Source organism: Xiphophorus couchianus, chromosome 18, assembly GCF_001444195.1.
Source record: "Xiphophorus couchianus chromosome 18, X_couchianus-1.0, whole genome shotgun sequence".
Taxonomy (NCBI): domain Eukaryota; kingdom Metazoa; phylum Chordata; class Actinopteri; order Cyprinodontiformes; family Poeciliidae; genus Xiphophorus; species Xiphophorus couchianus.
The window spans coordinates 7789758-7805559 of NC_040245.1; the positions used below are offsets into that span (position 1 = coordinate 7789758).

At 37.7% G+C, this 15802-nt stretch overlaps 1 protein-coding gene across 7 annotated transcripts in view; it reads right to left on the bottom strand.

The window, feature by feature from the left end:
* The window catches only part of nbeab (neurobeachin b), a 229300-nt gene that overhangs the window by 29411 nt on the left and 184087 nt on the right, over window positions 1-15802 (bottom strand). For all 7 annotated transcript variants that reach the window (XM_027999172.1, XM_027999168.1, XM_027999170.1 and 4 more), the window contains 4 exons: window positions 13172-13289; window positions 12989-13091; window positions 11439-11554; window positions 7835-7947 (listed from right to left, as the gene is read on the bottom strand). In XM_027999172.1, coding sequence (XP_027854973.1) covers window positions 7835-7947; window positions 11439-11554; window positions 12989-13091; window positions 13172-13289 — 450 coding nt within the window. The remainder of the gene's footprint in view (window positions 1-7834; window positions 7948-11438; window positions 11555-12988; window positions 13092-13171; window positions 13290-15802) is intronic.

The following is a 15802-nucleotide window of genomic DNA, read 5'->3' on the forward strand; positions in this document are numbered from 1 at the left end:
ATATGTGCATTTTGCTTTGCATATTATTGCCTCCTTTGAGGATAAACCTGTTCTGAAAATCCCATAATGAGAAAATACCAGTGACAGGAATGCTTGCTTAGGTATTTGGTGAGTAGTCACCTTTCTAGGTCAGCAAGCATACTGCCTTGCAAAAAGATTCAGAACATCTTCACATTTTTGTCACATTACAACCAATAACCTCTATGTATTTTGTTCAGACTTTGTGTGATAGATTAACACAAATTAGCACGAAATTGTGCAGTGAAAGGAAAATTAAACATGGCTTTCAAATGGCCTAACTTTGAGTACAAGTCACGATGTAAAAGTTTTCTTCAACTGTCTTTACACGCTGCAACCAACTTCTCTTAGATGTATCTGGTAAAACTTTTACAAGATGCTGTGGAAAAAAACAAAGCAGTATTGGCCTCATTTTCACAAAAAAATAATCACAGCTACAAACATTTAACAAAAACGGTAAAGACCAAAAGATATGCATTTGAGACACTTTAACTTAATTGTAAAGAGCAACACAATTCAATTAGTGGCACAGGATATCAGTCTTGATTCTGGATTAAAGATTTTGTTTTAGATGGAAAAACATAAACTTTATTTAAGTATTACGTAAAACAAGGTCAGAAAATGAAACAACACAACTTTGATTTACCAGTCAAAAAAAAAACCCAACAACTTTACAGTATAAATTACTACGTCAAGCTATAAAAAATATATTTACACATTTGGATAATAGTGAAAAAATTTAAATATGGAGTACAGATATAAAGTGGCAAAATTCAACAGGTTCACCATGTCTTGAACAGAAATAAAACAAGCTCAGGTTTCTAGAAAGCTTAAAGCACAAATGGAGCTTCGATTTGTGAGACTTTTTATGTCAAACCACATTTATTTTCCGGATCGTTTAAAAGGTCCTGTTGTCCTAAATTCTGTCAAAAATTAAAGGGTAGAACAGCAAAAGGGCAGAGGATGGCATGGTGAGGATCAAGGAAAAAAAAAACTCTCCCTGCTGAAATGTTTTTAATTCATGCAGGTCAGAACTAATTTATCCAAAAATATTTTCAAGCCAAGATTTCAGAAATTAGACTTCTACTGCTGTGTTCAGAGATGTTTTCTATTATTTTGCAGTCCTGATGGAAGTTAGTACGGTTAGGGTTAGGGTTGGAGAAACACAAGGAGAAACACACAAGATTGGGATCTAAAGGACTGAATGAATATCAGCATTCACAAACTTAAGAACAGCCATAATGTTACTAATAAAACAATTTATGGAAAAGAACATGCAGGTGTAAATGTCTGCAAAGATTCTGAAAATCTAAACAAAGAACCAGCTTATGAACATTGGACATGTTATTTTTTTAAATCAATTTAAAAATGTACTGGGGAAGAAATTACTTGTCTGTTGATAATTTCTACACTGAAACTGAAAAGTGCATAATTATGAAGATATAAAAACAAAGTATGTTCCTAAATGCATTCACCATTAAGACTCTTTCTTCACTGTTAGAAGCTTTGATAGTGTGGATAATAATTAAATTAACTCCTCTATAATATCTTAAGTATTATTGCGACACCACCACTCGGGCTTTCATCTCCATGAGTTCTTAATGCAACAAAATGACTCCCATTAAACCTACATTTAGTGGTGAATAAATTGCTTTTCAATCACAACATCCAATATAAGAGCCTTGGAGGCATATAGGCAGTCAATATTAATATACCCAGTACCACTGAATCAGTGACAAAGGGGGAGAAAGACGCGTAATGTAATCAATGACTGTTTTTCTGCCTTAAAGCACGTTAAGAAGAAATGGAATAAACTGCAACTATAAACATTTGGAGACCGAATTGTAAAACTAAAGCAATTTCCTGGAATTATTAAAACTGCTGTTAATCTGTATCCAAATGAAATCTCTGTCAAGCTCAGACAAAGCATATCTGCAGTCACATCTTTGTGTGGAACACAGCACATTCCTCAGGAAAAAACAAATTAAAAAGTCCTAACTAAACGGAGACGTTTTCATTCTTCCTTTAAGTTTAATGGCAAACCACATCAGCGTTAGCACAACCGAAAAGACTGAAGGAGAAGTTTATTGAGATCTGCATAGATTTATGGGGTGGTAATAGCCTTGCATGTGACGTCTTGGCCCAGATGGATTGGAGTGTGAGACACAAGACGTCACACACTCCATCAAACCACTGCTAGTTTGACTAATGCAGTTTAGACCAATGCAAAAAAGTCAATGAAATACATTTGAAACAAGGAAAACAAAGGTGAAAAAGTTATCTGCTAGTACTTTGTATCAGTACTAATCTTGTCAAATAGTTTGTTTTGATGTTTATTGTCTTAAATATTTAGCTGGATGTACACTGCTAAAAATGTCATATAGTAAATGAATATATGTTTTTATAAGATAAAAAATGCAAAACATAACCTTGTATTTTGCTGTGCACGTGTTCTTACAGAGCAAACCACACACACGTTTTCAAGAATCGACAAAGTTACACAGAAGAGATCCAAAAACAATTAAGTTGACAATGTGTTTCCTATTAATTTAGTGTTTGGTTGTACATCAATGAGACAAAATATGCTTACAGTGTTCCCAAGTTGTTCAGCTGTGTTAGCATAACTGTAATAAGAAGCATTACCTGTGTGTGACATTTGGCAAAAGAAAAAAAAAAAAAAAAAAAAAAAAAAACCCTTTAATTTGTCATATCAAAACATGTTTTTGGCAAGCAAAGATATTTACAGAAAACAACACAGCATACCCCTGACTGATGGGGCCTGCAGAGTTTTGGAAAGGGACGTGTTAGAGAGTTACCTATCAGGACGTCACTCAAGAGTCTAAAAACGATGAGCATAAATTTGTTTTTAGTGATTCTTGGCTTTATTCTTCTATCTTTATGTCCAAAACAAACAGTGAATTTACCTTATTACTAAAAACCATCATGCTTTGCATGAATTAAGAGCTGGACCTCTGGGCCACCTTCCCTACATGTAAACAGTTGGTCTCTTGAAAAGCAGACACAGAAACATCAACTTAAAGATATGACACACTTCATCTTTCAAATGTTGGGGGGATGACCTAAAGAAATGATCACTGATTAAATGTATACTTCAGAACTATGCTAGCTCAGATGGGCCACAGAAACATGGAAGCTTTACATAAGGAGGAGCCTAGACTGTTGTTTCTGAAATGCTACTTACTGGCGATTATAAATACTGTACACCGTCAACATGGCCTGGGTGCTTCCTCGGTCAGATGAATGTCACTTCTTACTTAATAGTCAAATAAATATCTCTAAAGTTAAATTTTGCATCAATGACAAAAGAAATGCTCAAACGAGGAGATCTATATATAACTTTTAGGAGGGGAATGCAATGATTGGGACTTCATATGAAATAAAAGCAAACATTTATAACATGGCAAAAACATGTCAGTGGCACTTTAATACTTTTAATGCTGTCATATTCACCATCTGTTGATAAGTTCAGTACAAGCTCTGTTAGCTCTCTGCAGCAAATAAAAAGCACCTTGTTCCTTTTCCCTGCACTGATCATAGTTAGGAGACAATGAAAACAACTGCATTAGACAGTTCCACACTTACTTTCATCAGAGTTCATTTCTTGTATAACACCTGACCCACTGAAATGCATCAACAGAACTAAGCAAAGTATGATCAAACTTTGACTGGCTTCACATCCAATTAGGATCAGCACTGGTGTTGCTCTCCAAGGCAACTGGAAATGAGTGTGGCTGTTGGTGAGTGAACGTGAAGAGTGTCTCCTTTTGTTTGCTTATATCCAAGGCACCTCTCAAAGAGAAGCATATTGCATTTTATATTTCAAAACAAATTACATTACTGTATGTTGCTGTGGTGCTCTGTCAGGGCAAGTCACAGTCATTTTTGCTTCCGTTGTCAGAAGCAGCACAGCATGGAGCTCCAGTCTAATGCAATAAAGTTCCTCCAAATCAAGATAAAGCAGATGTGCTCACAAACAGCCTGGCTGGAATGAAAATGAGAATGAATAAGAATCTGTTGTGGGAATAAAGTGCAGAAAGGGCAATTTGTGGCAGCCAAGTTTCCCTTCAGGAAGCTGAAATTTAAAAATACAGTTTGGGTGAAAATTTGAACTTTAGTACACTGGTTCAGGGATGCAGCTATGCCAAACGTCTGAGCGTATGAACGTATGCATATATTTTTTAATTATTTTTTTAAATTATATGCATACCTTAAACTGTGGTGAGGGTGAGAAAAAGCAGAGTTAAATGACATCTGCTTCTTTCTGCTTTCTTTCGCAATTAAATCTTCATCGCACCATTTAACAACTATGAGGAAACTTCTCTTCATCTATCATAGACTTGTCACTCCATCAAGAAATAATCATTAGAATCAAATGACACACTTCGCTGCGTAAATATTTCTGACATACAAATATGCAGAAGTTTGGCCCCGAGGCACAGCGATGAAATGTTCAATAACACCGTTTACAGCTCACTGAATGCCCAACCAGCAGGTAATTGTGGGTGAGTACAGGTTTGGGAGGATACCATTTAGAGAGGCAAACCTGGAGCAGCTTAAACAATGGTGTCTGCCCAGGGATAATCAATCACAAGTGAGAAGCACCTTTCAGGTATGAGTAATCTGTGGGAAAGTGTGCAATGTGCAATTCTAGCGTGAGAATTTATTGTAAACGTGTAGTGTTATAAAGAGTCAGTAGATGACATGGGCTGCTTCAATTTCAACCATGTGGTAAGTCAAAAAGCAAAAATAAATACACTTGCTTATCTCTTCAGCATTTATGTTCTGACTGCAAAATTCTTATTGTAAAGTTTAAAAACTGCAATCCAAGAACAAGTAGAGGACAAGCGACAGCACTCACTTAAAAATAAAAACAAAACTACATAACATAAAATAAATATGTGTATTACACAAAACCATGTTGTGTAAGTGTGGTTAATATTAATCAAAAACTTCAAAAATGTTAACCCCTGTTGATAAACTTGTGAAAATATTGTTCAGACATTTTTTTGTGTTACACTTTTAGTATAAGGATATCTTTGCCCAGATTCTTGTCTGCCTGCTGATTAAATAATACTCCAGTAATTAACCAGCTAATATCAGCTCAGGGCTTCTATAAGAAGCAGAATGGCTGAAATAAGTGCTGCAAACTCTCATGTTTGAAAGTCAGTTTCCAGCAATTTTTCAAAGTCTATTTGCTTCAGCACACTTGAATCAAATGATGATGTCATTAGCAGAACTCATAGTATTTAAGCATTTCTTTCAGGCGTGTTGAGGACTTCTACAAATCTAAGACAGGTATCAGTGTTTTATACCCCTGAACTAAAATATGACATCAAAACTGGACATAAGGATTTGAAACAGTACTACTAGACTTAGTGGTACTGGTATGGGAGATCCTGATCAATTGGGGAACAAGAATGCTACATTTGTTACATCTTCAGCTGGTGCTGTATGTTTTCACACTGCACTGTGTCAAATGAACCACACACTTGCCTGTGATGGAGTTGCATCAAGAACCGCTGAAGGAAACAACATGAAAACTTCTGAAGAAAACAAAGAGTGCAACGTCCTTCTTCACAAAAATTGAGTGGCATCCGATTTTAGTGATTTGGGGATTTCTTTTTTGTCTTTGGAAATGGGGTTTGTTTTGGTTGTATTGAATCAGAATGCCCTGCAGCATGGCCTGCTTTCTACTTTAGTTGTGGTCTCTGGTCCACTTAGCATTCACATATGCATTCAAACTTCAATAGAGTTTACATCAACCAAACCATGACCTAGGTTTGTAGGGGGACCAAACTGTTTTGGTCCACATCAGAGTTCATTCACACCTTCTCAAACGAACTGGACTTTCTAAGCAAATGAACTTGTTCGACTAAAGTTTATTAAACAGGACAATACCAGATCATTACCAACATAGACATCACCTTCTTAAAGTAAAAGCACATGCACTGGAAATTTATCTGAGGAAGACACTCAGTCTAACAATGAACAGGTCTCCAGAGACAGTACCACTACTACTAATCCATAATGGAACAAAAGAGCAGACCAAGAAGAGAGAACACAAGTGGAGACCTCTGTCCTGCTCTGCAACGGTATCGGTGAACTTTTGGAGGAATAAGCCCCAGGGTTCCAAGGACAACTGTCAGGAGACATGGGCTGTGAACTCATGCTAATGAAGGCAGCTCAGGCCTGTAAACAGCATGGGAGGATGTCACTGGAATACATTACAATAAATAACTGTCTCCCCAGGGCAGTTGGGTTGCATGTGGCTCAGCTCTGCTCAACCACCCCCAAACACACATCCATATACACACACATCCGACGGCATTCTCAGTCCACCTGGGACACCCAACAGGTAAAGATGAAAGTTGCTGAGTTGACCACAGCAAGCTAAGAACTCTGTAGTAGCTCAACATGATCTGGGTTAGTGAAATTGAGATTGTTAAATTGATCAACTTTTTAGTTACTTCTCTTATTTTGAAGTTGACGATAATGTCGATTGAAAACCTAATAATTGTTTTAAACTGTAAAGAAGTGAGACTGGAACACTTGGCTCCAAGCTAGAACAGTGGTGCTTCAAGGGAAATGAGATGGGATAAGGCAGCACTGAAGTGAGTGAGAGCGCTCAGACAGGAATGCGACTGTTTTCAGGTCAGTGAGCAGCAGCGTGCAAGAGCGAGATATAGAGACAGAAGGGGGGTAGAAAACCAGTAAACCGGGCCATGGTTCGTGGTAGAGTGATCTGCTGCCTTCTCCCCTTCAGTTACAGAAAACGTTGAAATTTATTTATCAGGGCAGAAGGGCATTGGCCACATTGTGTCTGAGCTCCTGTAACAGGGTAGCATTAGCGAGGATCCTGTTATTACACAGATTAATGCGCTTTGTAATTGTCAGAGTTCACTGCAAAATATCCTTCTATCTATCCATCAATCAATGCATCTATCCTCCCGCTTGCTGAAGTGAGAGTTAACACCAAACTTATCCTCAAAAGAGATATCTGAGGCGATTTACGTTTGGGAAGGGATTTAAATGTCTCAGCTTAATATACACCAGACTTTGCTATGTGCAGAAAATGGTCTGCAGTAGAAGACATTCAAAAAGACTCCCAAAGTCAAAGAGCAGAACTTTTTAAATAATTAAATTAAAAATTAATTATTTAACTGTTCGGACAAGAGAAAACTGTTATGGCTGGCATACAACAAATACAGCTATCTGGAAAAATAAATCATAATATCTGTGTAGCAATAATTTGGGAATACTTTGTTTCTGCAGGACTCGGTCAACTCAACATCACCAGTAGACCCATACTATACAGCTAAAGTGTTGTTGCAGTATATTTATCTTTGAAGTTCATGCACTTATTAGATGTTAATGGTTGGTTTTTACAAGTTAGAAAATTGCAAAACTGTAAACTTTTTACAGAAGTGTTCTTTTGTCTAAGTGCAACTTTTTCTTTAGCATCTGAAAAATTATGATAAAGTCATGATGTATGTGTACTGAAAATAACTGAGCTATAGTGATTAGTGCCACATCCAATTCCTGTACAAAAGGTCATCATGCATAATAGAGCTTGTAAAATGTAGACATTAAATATTCCTTTTAGTTAAGATTTTTATAGGCCTCTTCCACTAACATCCAAGTTTAGAATGTGAAGTGGTCTTCTGGCACATAGCCCATAATATTTTTTGCAATTTAAATCTAAATGAGCATATCCCCAACCAATAAATGAGCATTTTCATGCCTTGTACCTTTTATGTAAAAGATTTTAAGTTGCATAGCCAAAAGGTTCTCATACCTTGGAGAGATCTCTGAAGTTCCCTGGAAGGGTCAAGTCCAGTTCCTCCGAGTCATAGTTGGTGAGAACCCAGGGGAAGACTGGGTACTGGTTCAGGTCATTATACGTCCTCCCTAGGCACAGTTGGCAGACAAAAATCTGTGAGTGATGACAGACTGAAAGAAAGACAAGGGGTGGAGTGTAGGGCACATGTGGGGCTTCGTGTGGATCTTGTGTGGATAAGTATGCAGTACTACCCTGATCTCAGAGCTCTGTTAAACAGATTTCCTTCCGTTCTCCTATAAAGTATCCATGTCTCTTGAACATGTTCACATTATGTCAAGTTACAAACAAACTTTAATGTAAATGATCGAGATATTAAATGATAGACAAACATAATGTAGCACATAAGTGGATGCTAACATGATTTTCAAAATGTTTATCTAATAAAACATCTCACAGATTTAGTGTGTATTATTTTATCATTTCCTTTGACTCTCCCATGCAAATCCAGGACTATAAATTGAGTTCAGAAATCCCCTGATTTAAAAAATATAGTCCAACTCTGTGTAATATTATTTTAGTGTAAATACAGCTGTTCTGTGACATTGCCTCACAACTTTAATAAAGATTAGCAAACAAACAGCAACATGAAGACAATGGATCACACACAGTTCAGGGGTCATGTGGAGAAGGAGTGTGTGCAAATTTTAATAATAAAAGAATATCCTAAGCAGAATTTCTCTTACAGCACTGTTCAATTCATCAACCTAAGACTAAGACACCCTTAGTATTTTTTTTTCATCCATTTTATAACTATAAAACTTTGTGTTGGTCTGTCACATAGGATTTCAAGAAAATGCTATGGAAATTTTGTTAGCAATGTAACAAAATGTGAAAAGGTTGAAGGGCTTTAAGTGGTGTTGGAAGGCACTGTAAACCAGAAAATGTGAGAATGTTTTCTTTGTTTCCCATGACAGAAACTGCTGAGTGTGAGTTGTCAATAAAAGGTGAAAGTCACATGAAGCCTGTCTGCAAGTTGAGCAGTTGTAATTGCAGAGCTACAGAATCTAGCTACTAAATATCTTTGATGTCATTTCAGTGTTGAGCGGCTGATTTGCGGGATGTCAGCTTCCTTTATGTTCAATAAAAGGAGAAAATATTTTCTGAGGGAAAACGTGTGTCAAAAACTCATGGGAAAAATTAAGAGTAAATTCAGCATTGTCAGTCCTGCTTTACTTTGAAATAAATTTTAGACTAAAAAAAGAGAAAAGAAACAGACAGTAGAAATAGAAAACAGTGGCTGTGACTCAGTGGGGAAGATCACCCATCTGATAATTGGGAAGGTTTAGATTGATTCCAGCTTTTCCTTTTTCAGTTGCCTACCAACATGTAGTGTGAACAGGTAAATGCTACTTGAATTAGCAAAAGAACTTTCTTTAGTTTGAGAAGCTGGAATAACATGAAATCAGGGCAGCCATCTCTAAGGTTTTCTATTTTTGTGAACTTTTGCTTTTACTGCATTGATAATCTGCATGTAAATGTTTTCCTGCCAAAATATATAAACTTTGTGACTAAAATGTTTACTAAAATCAGCATTGCATAGCTGATTATTTGTTTAAATAAACAAATCAATGTGATTTGATCCTCAACCATAACAGCTTTTATGTCTTAACATTCTTCTTATGAATGGGTGCATCAAACCAAATAAATTCAACCTACATTTGCAAAAGTTGTTTTAGCACTCTAAAAAACTGTTTGCAACTTATTATTGGTGCTGATCACATACAATTCAGGAATTCTAAGTACCAGAGACTGACAGCCACACCACATTTAGTACTATGGAAAAGTATTAGTCCCCTCACAAAATTAATCTGTGAGCTTTTGTGTTAGACTTACATATTTCTAATCATCAAACAAATGTTTAAATCAGACAAAACACTACACAAGGGAAAGACTCTTTCCAAGCCAATCAAGTCCTATGTGAAAATACAACTACTTCTATAATAATTCATAAATTAGCTATATGCAACCAAATATTTATATTTCTCACAGATTGTGTCAACTATTTAGAAATTATTTCCCTGTCTCTTATGGACACCCAATTCTTTTTCCTAAACTGAATGTGAAAAATAATCATAATTAGGGGGTTATAGATAAATTTCTTTGCGCGAATAATAAGAATGTATTCAATGGAAAAAGATTGAGCAGAAAATTAGATAAATCAGCCAATGTAAAAAAAAAAACAACTACCCTCTAACATAATTTTATAAGATTATCAGACTCTTTCAAAGGGACTCAGACAAAAAATAAATCTAATATAACTAGATTTTTATTGTCCTACTCTTGTCCTCAAAATCAATACATTTGTGTACATTCAACAAAATCTTAGTCCACAAAACATTAATGCATGATTTAGATTAACATTTTATGATTCAAAGTTAGAATTAATTCTTTGACCATTTGCAACATGATATGATGAACATTTCTTCATTAAAAAGATGTTCCTTCAAATGTTCAAAGACTTTAATAATAAGCAGAAAGTATTTTAAAACTGAACTAGTAGAGAGGCTGTGTTTTTGCAGCACGTTCGCGAGATATTCTAAAAGTGCCAAAGCGATCTAAGTTCCTGACAGGCTAGTCACTAAGAATGTTTTTTCAGAGCAGCTAGAAAGGTTCGGGGGAAGCTAGAGAGCATAATTATCAAGGTTAATGGCACACAATGGAAAGGAAACAGCAGACTGAGCACAGAGGATGGGGTCGGGTGTTGGTGTGGTGAGACCTAGTGGTGCTGAGTCCTGAGTTAGGGTGGCAGGATGTTAATAACAGTGGAATAGTGTTTAATTAGAAGAAGTCTCCCTGTTCGCGCCTCTTCCCAGCACTTCACCCCCCACCTGTCTCCCGCTCCACACTATTCTGACATATCTGGCAGCTTAGGTCATTACTAGGGATTTTTAATGAATTTTGGGCATGTTTTTGTGTCTGCCTTACATCTAATTAGCTGACAATAATGTATCGACTCTCGAGCACAAGCTAAATATAAATATGCATGAATATGCAGCGACAGAGAGGATGACACCTCTCTGAGCAGAGTAGCGTGCAGTTGTTCTTGCCTTCCCTGTTAGTCGCAGTTCAGATCAGAGAGTCGACAACAGAACCTTTCAACTCTGCAGACACTCGGGTACACTTTCACAAAACCAGGCACTAATTATCCAGCAAAATCCACTGCGCCTGTTTTTGCTTCAAACGGCAGATACTCATGAACAGTGAAGTTTACTGTGTTGAGTCTCGCCTAAAGCCACCATGGATTCTTAAACAAATACGACATACCTGAGCCCACTTAGTGTTAGTGCTTCTAACACCACTGACACATACAATTTATTGATCCTGCTAGCTAACTATAAAGACTTGCTGTGGAAAGATTCACACAAATAATAAATTAAAACCTAAAACTATCACAGGTCATTAAGTTTACCTGGACAAGGAAGAAAACAAATCAGAACCTATAAATGTAACTGATGGCTGCAAGAAAAAACAAACAGATTTATTATTTCTGTACTTCCAGCTACTTTACAGTTTCAAATCTCGCTTGGAAAACAGGTAAGTGCTTTCATTAAAACTTTACCAGCTATGGTGTTGAGAAACATCAGATACTCAAAGTTGGAGATTTCTCTTCTCTGCCAGCGCTGGGTCATGTTTGAGGACTTGAAAAGCTGTCGAGGGGTTGCCAGGGAGATCCGCCTAAAAACAATCAAAAAAGAATTGGAGACGACGTACTTCACAAATTCAGATATTTCTGAACATACTGTGTATCCCTCAAAATGCTATACGCTTAATCAATGCTATAAATGATGAGCGCCCAGGTCTGGGCCTTTAGATCTTGCGCCTCTAAGATGCATCCTTTCTCCAGCATGAGGTGATGACGTTAACCAGATCCCACTGGAGAACTGAGGGAATTCAGCTACTTGATGCAGGTGTGTTTGGGGAAGTAATGCCTCTAGAAGTTGCAGGACAGTAGCTCTCAATGACTGGAGTTGAGGACCGGTGCTTTAAAACAGCAGTAAATAACTTTTTTTTTTCTTTACATATTTTTTAAAACTGTAACCATGTTGTGACAGTATTACATGAGAGAGATAATCTGAGAAAATCTAGCCTTCTCCCTGCGGTCCTACTGCCATGTGCAGGAATGCAGTTCTCTTGGTCAGAAACAACCAGAGTCAGGAGAACAGCAGCTGTGGTGTATGCACAGCTGCTGTGTTAATGAGAGAGAAACAACTTACTGTTACAGGAAAACTGTTTATTTGCAATCATTGGTGGTATGCTAACTAGCATACGTATTTATGGCAAGTTTTGTTATGGGGAGCTGTAGTGCAGAAGAGAGCAAGAGGGAGGGTGTGGGATGGATATACACAAGCTGGACTGACTGTACTGAAACCCTCCTGGCTCTGATCGGTTGTTTCTGGCCGAAAGCGGCGCATTTCTGCAGGTGGCAGTAGAATCATAGGGTGAAATCAGAGGAGCACAATTTATTCATTAATTATCTGTCTCATGCTCTACTGTCACAACATGGTGACAGTTTGAACAAATATGTAAAAAAAAAAAAAAAAAAAAGCACATCCCTTTTAAAAGTTGCATTCCAAAGCTTTTAGTAAATGAGTCAGCCACATTCTGAGTATGACTTTTGTGTTTCATGTCAACAAATTGTGAAACTGACGACAATGAACCCACAATGCCAAACAAAAAATGAATGCAGTGTTGCATGGTCTCTAATCCATGGCATTACGCGAAGGCAAGATATTAATTCAGATTCTGCAATGATGTCAGTTGTATTATATCTTCTGAACGTGGGGCCGTTTGTTTTAGAGCTGTAATTTAAAGAGCCTGTTAGCACCATGGAAGCTGAAAGCCTAAAGGGAATCTGTTTCTTTTTTTTCCCTCTGTGGCCATTGGCATGGCTACATTGAGTTTTCAGTTGGAGAATTAGGTCAGTTCAGTCAGGGTCAGTGAACATCCACTTCAGTGTCTGGAGCAATGGGACTTCAAATAAACTCAGTTGTTCCTGGCTGAATGGATACACCTCGATACCACAAAATACCAAAAATATTACTCATTACAGATATGAATTATTATGCTAACAAGCTTTTGTTTTATTTTACTTGACATCTCTTATCCTACCTTGCTTGTGGTAGTCCATAGCTAGTGCCCACTCCCACTCGAGGGAGACAATAGACAATCTTTTTTACTGTGGCTTGGTCAGGAAAGTTGAACATGACAGATGCTGCAAGCATAAACATATGTGATTACTGTTAAATAATTTTGGGGGAAAAAATGAAATAGTTTATGTGCTACTTTCCTTACTTCTATTAGCCATGAAAACCTCCATTGCAGTATTCTGCAGAAGGTAGTGCCTGGAAAAAACCGCCCGAATCTCACTGAACATCCATTTGCCATGCAAACCATCTGTGTACACCAAGACCTGGGAGATGAAAGTAGAAGTTATTTATTTGAAACAAATGTGCAGAAGGTACATGTCAGACTGTTGACATTTTTTCCAACATTATAAATTAAGTGTTTAAATTGTGTATTAAACACAAATCAAGTGAAAAAAAGTGAGTGTTTGCAAAGCCAATGTTTTTTCAGTGTATGTATGCAAGTACATTTAATTAACAAAAAGGTTCACACATTCCCTTTTTCCTGCCTCATTTATTCCGCTATTTTTCTGCACCAATGTGTTGTTTTAAAAACAATTACTTTCCAGACAATTGAATTATGACTGGTTCAAAATGACAGAACATCAACAGTAGCTTAAATAAGCACCTATTACAACCAGTGCATCTGGAATACAGACTCTGACCCAACAAATGGCACAACAACAGACTGGTGAATGTTGCCTGAGCTCATCAGTCTCAATTTCAGCTGCAACATTCAAGTATAAGGCTCAGACTTTAGTGTAAACAAAAGGAAAACAGAGATCTGTCCTCCATCAGGCTGATGATAGTGGTATAAAAATTCAAGGGATCATTTCAACGCACATTTGGGCCACTTGATCATCACTTACCATCATTTAAATACTATAGAAACTGAATATTGTTGCTGATCATGTCAATTTCTTTTTCACCACAGAGTATCCATATTCTGATTTTTACTTGCACAGGATAATACATGATGTTTTGATGCTCAAACCAGTTTCTTGAATATGACAATGAGATAGCTTACTCCAATGACCTTTAGAGTTTTTTTAATCCAATTGAGCACCTTTGCTGACATATTGACACAAGTCAAGAAGGCAGCTCAGAAGGCAAAAGTGGATCCAATAGAGTAGCAGAAACTAAACAAATCTTGAGATTTCTTCTTCTCGGACTGCTGACAACAACACATAACTAGATCTAAAAGCTCTTCGACACATGCATTCACCTAAATGTAAGAGTAGTACAGACTGGGATAATCAGAACAGCTCTAGTTCATTCAATTCTTATTTCAACTTGTGAAAAATATTTAAGGAGACAACATAACATAACTCGAGGCAAATTTCAACAAAAAATGCTGCTGTCAACAGATTCTCTTTCACACTTATCTGTTGGTGTACACCATTCACTAGACCAAAAAGAAGTGGTCACCAAAACAGCCCCATGGGTTAGTGACACATATATAATCAATAAAAACCATGACATGTAGAAAAAGAAAGAGCAGACAAAGAATCATTAGTGTATGAAGCACCAGAGGACAAATCGGTCCACACACAGACACACAAATCAAGACAGATATTCTGACAGGTGAGAATGATTCCCTCACACACACCTTTCCACCTTCCCTCCATCTCACTGAACAATTCTGTACAACGGGGTGAGCTGTGGAGAAGCTTCATTGGCTTCCCGGGTTATAATCACACATTGGTGCACTTCACAGACAATGAATCTGTGGAAGAATAAAGATATAACAGGCAAGTGAAACTGCACCACATTAGTGACTGTGTGGTGCAGACACCCACGCAGGGGTGGGTGTGGGGGTATGAGGGTGTGCGTGTGTGTGAGGTGGTGTGACTAAGGTGGAGTGGGCAGGGGAAGGAAATAAGCAACCAAGATAGTGCGCTGGGTTAGGTCTGATGCTAATGCTCATTTAAAATAGTGACAGACTGGAAGAGTGCAGCACAAGCTGGGCTGCCTTAATTTCTCCGTGGAATAGCTCATGCCCGACCTCCGTGCCACAGCCAAAATCTCTTGAGCTCAATTAAAATTGGATTAGGTGGAGATACTGAATGTACAGCACAGCATCTCTGGTGCTCTTCTACTAGTAATGCCCCTGCTTGACACCTCTGCAACCCCCTACTCAAACAGTTGTCATAGAGACAGCAGAGCCCCGAGGAGGCAGCAAGCGGAGTGGAGGAGAAACAGAGAGAGGGAGGTGATGCTGGGATGGCTACAGAGCTGCAGGCATTTTGTTGAGGGCCAGCAGCCACTTTCGTAGGGAAGGCAGCTTTTCTTTTTTCCCCCCACGTTTCATCTGCAGCCAGATGTTCTGCACTCCTGAACACAATGCTTTACAGCAAAGCACACAGATGTGCAATCATTAGAAGGCCACAATTTACTCACTCAAAACGCATCAAGGTGTACTGAATTATTTGTTGATGTCAGTAGTCTAGTCTTTATTTTGCTCTACTGTACCCTTCAATACATTTCTACATTAAAACAAGTAGGATAACAATATAGTAGCAGTCAGACCCTGCTTTAAATGTCTTTACAGCCAAAACATGGCAAATGAATTGATGAAACACTAACCTGACTAGTATTTCTGCAAAACATTTTTTGTACACTGCTAATGTGAAGAGTTTGATGCTGTGACAAAGCACAGGGCAAAAGGCTAGCTGTCAAAGAAGAGAGGCTAAAGAGGAGAAAAAAAGCTTATTGCAAACTGCCCAGATCAAAAAAAAAAAAATGTCATAACAACAAAGCTTTGGTCTAAACTAACACGCACAGGCCCCTGTAGACTTCG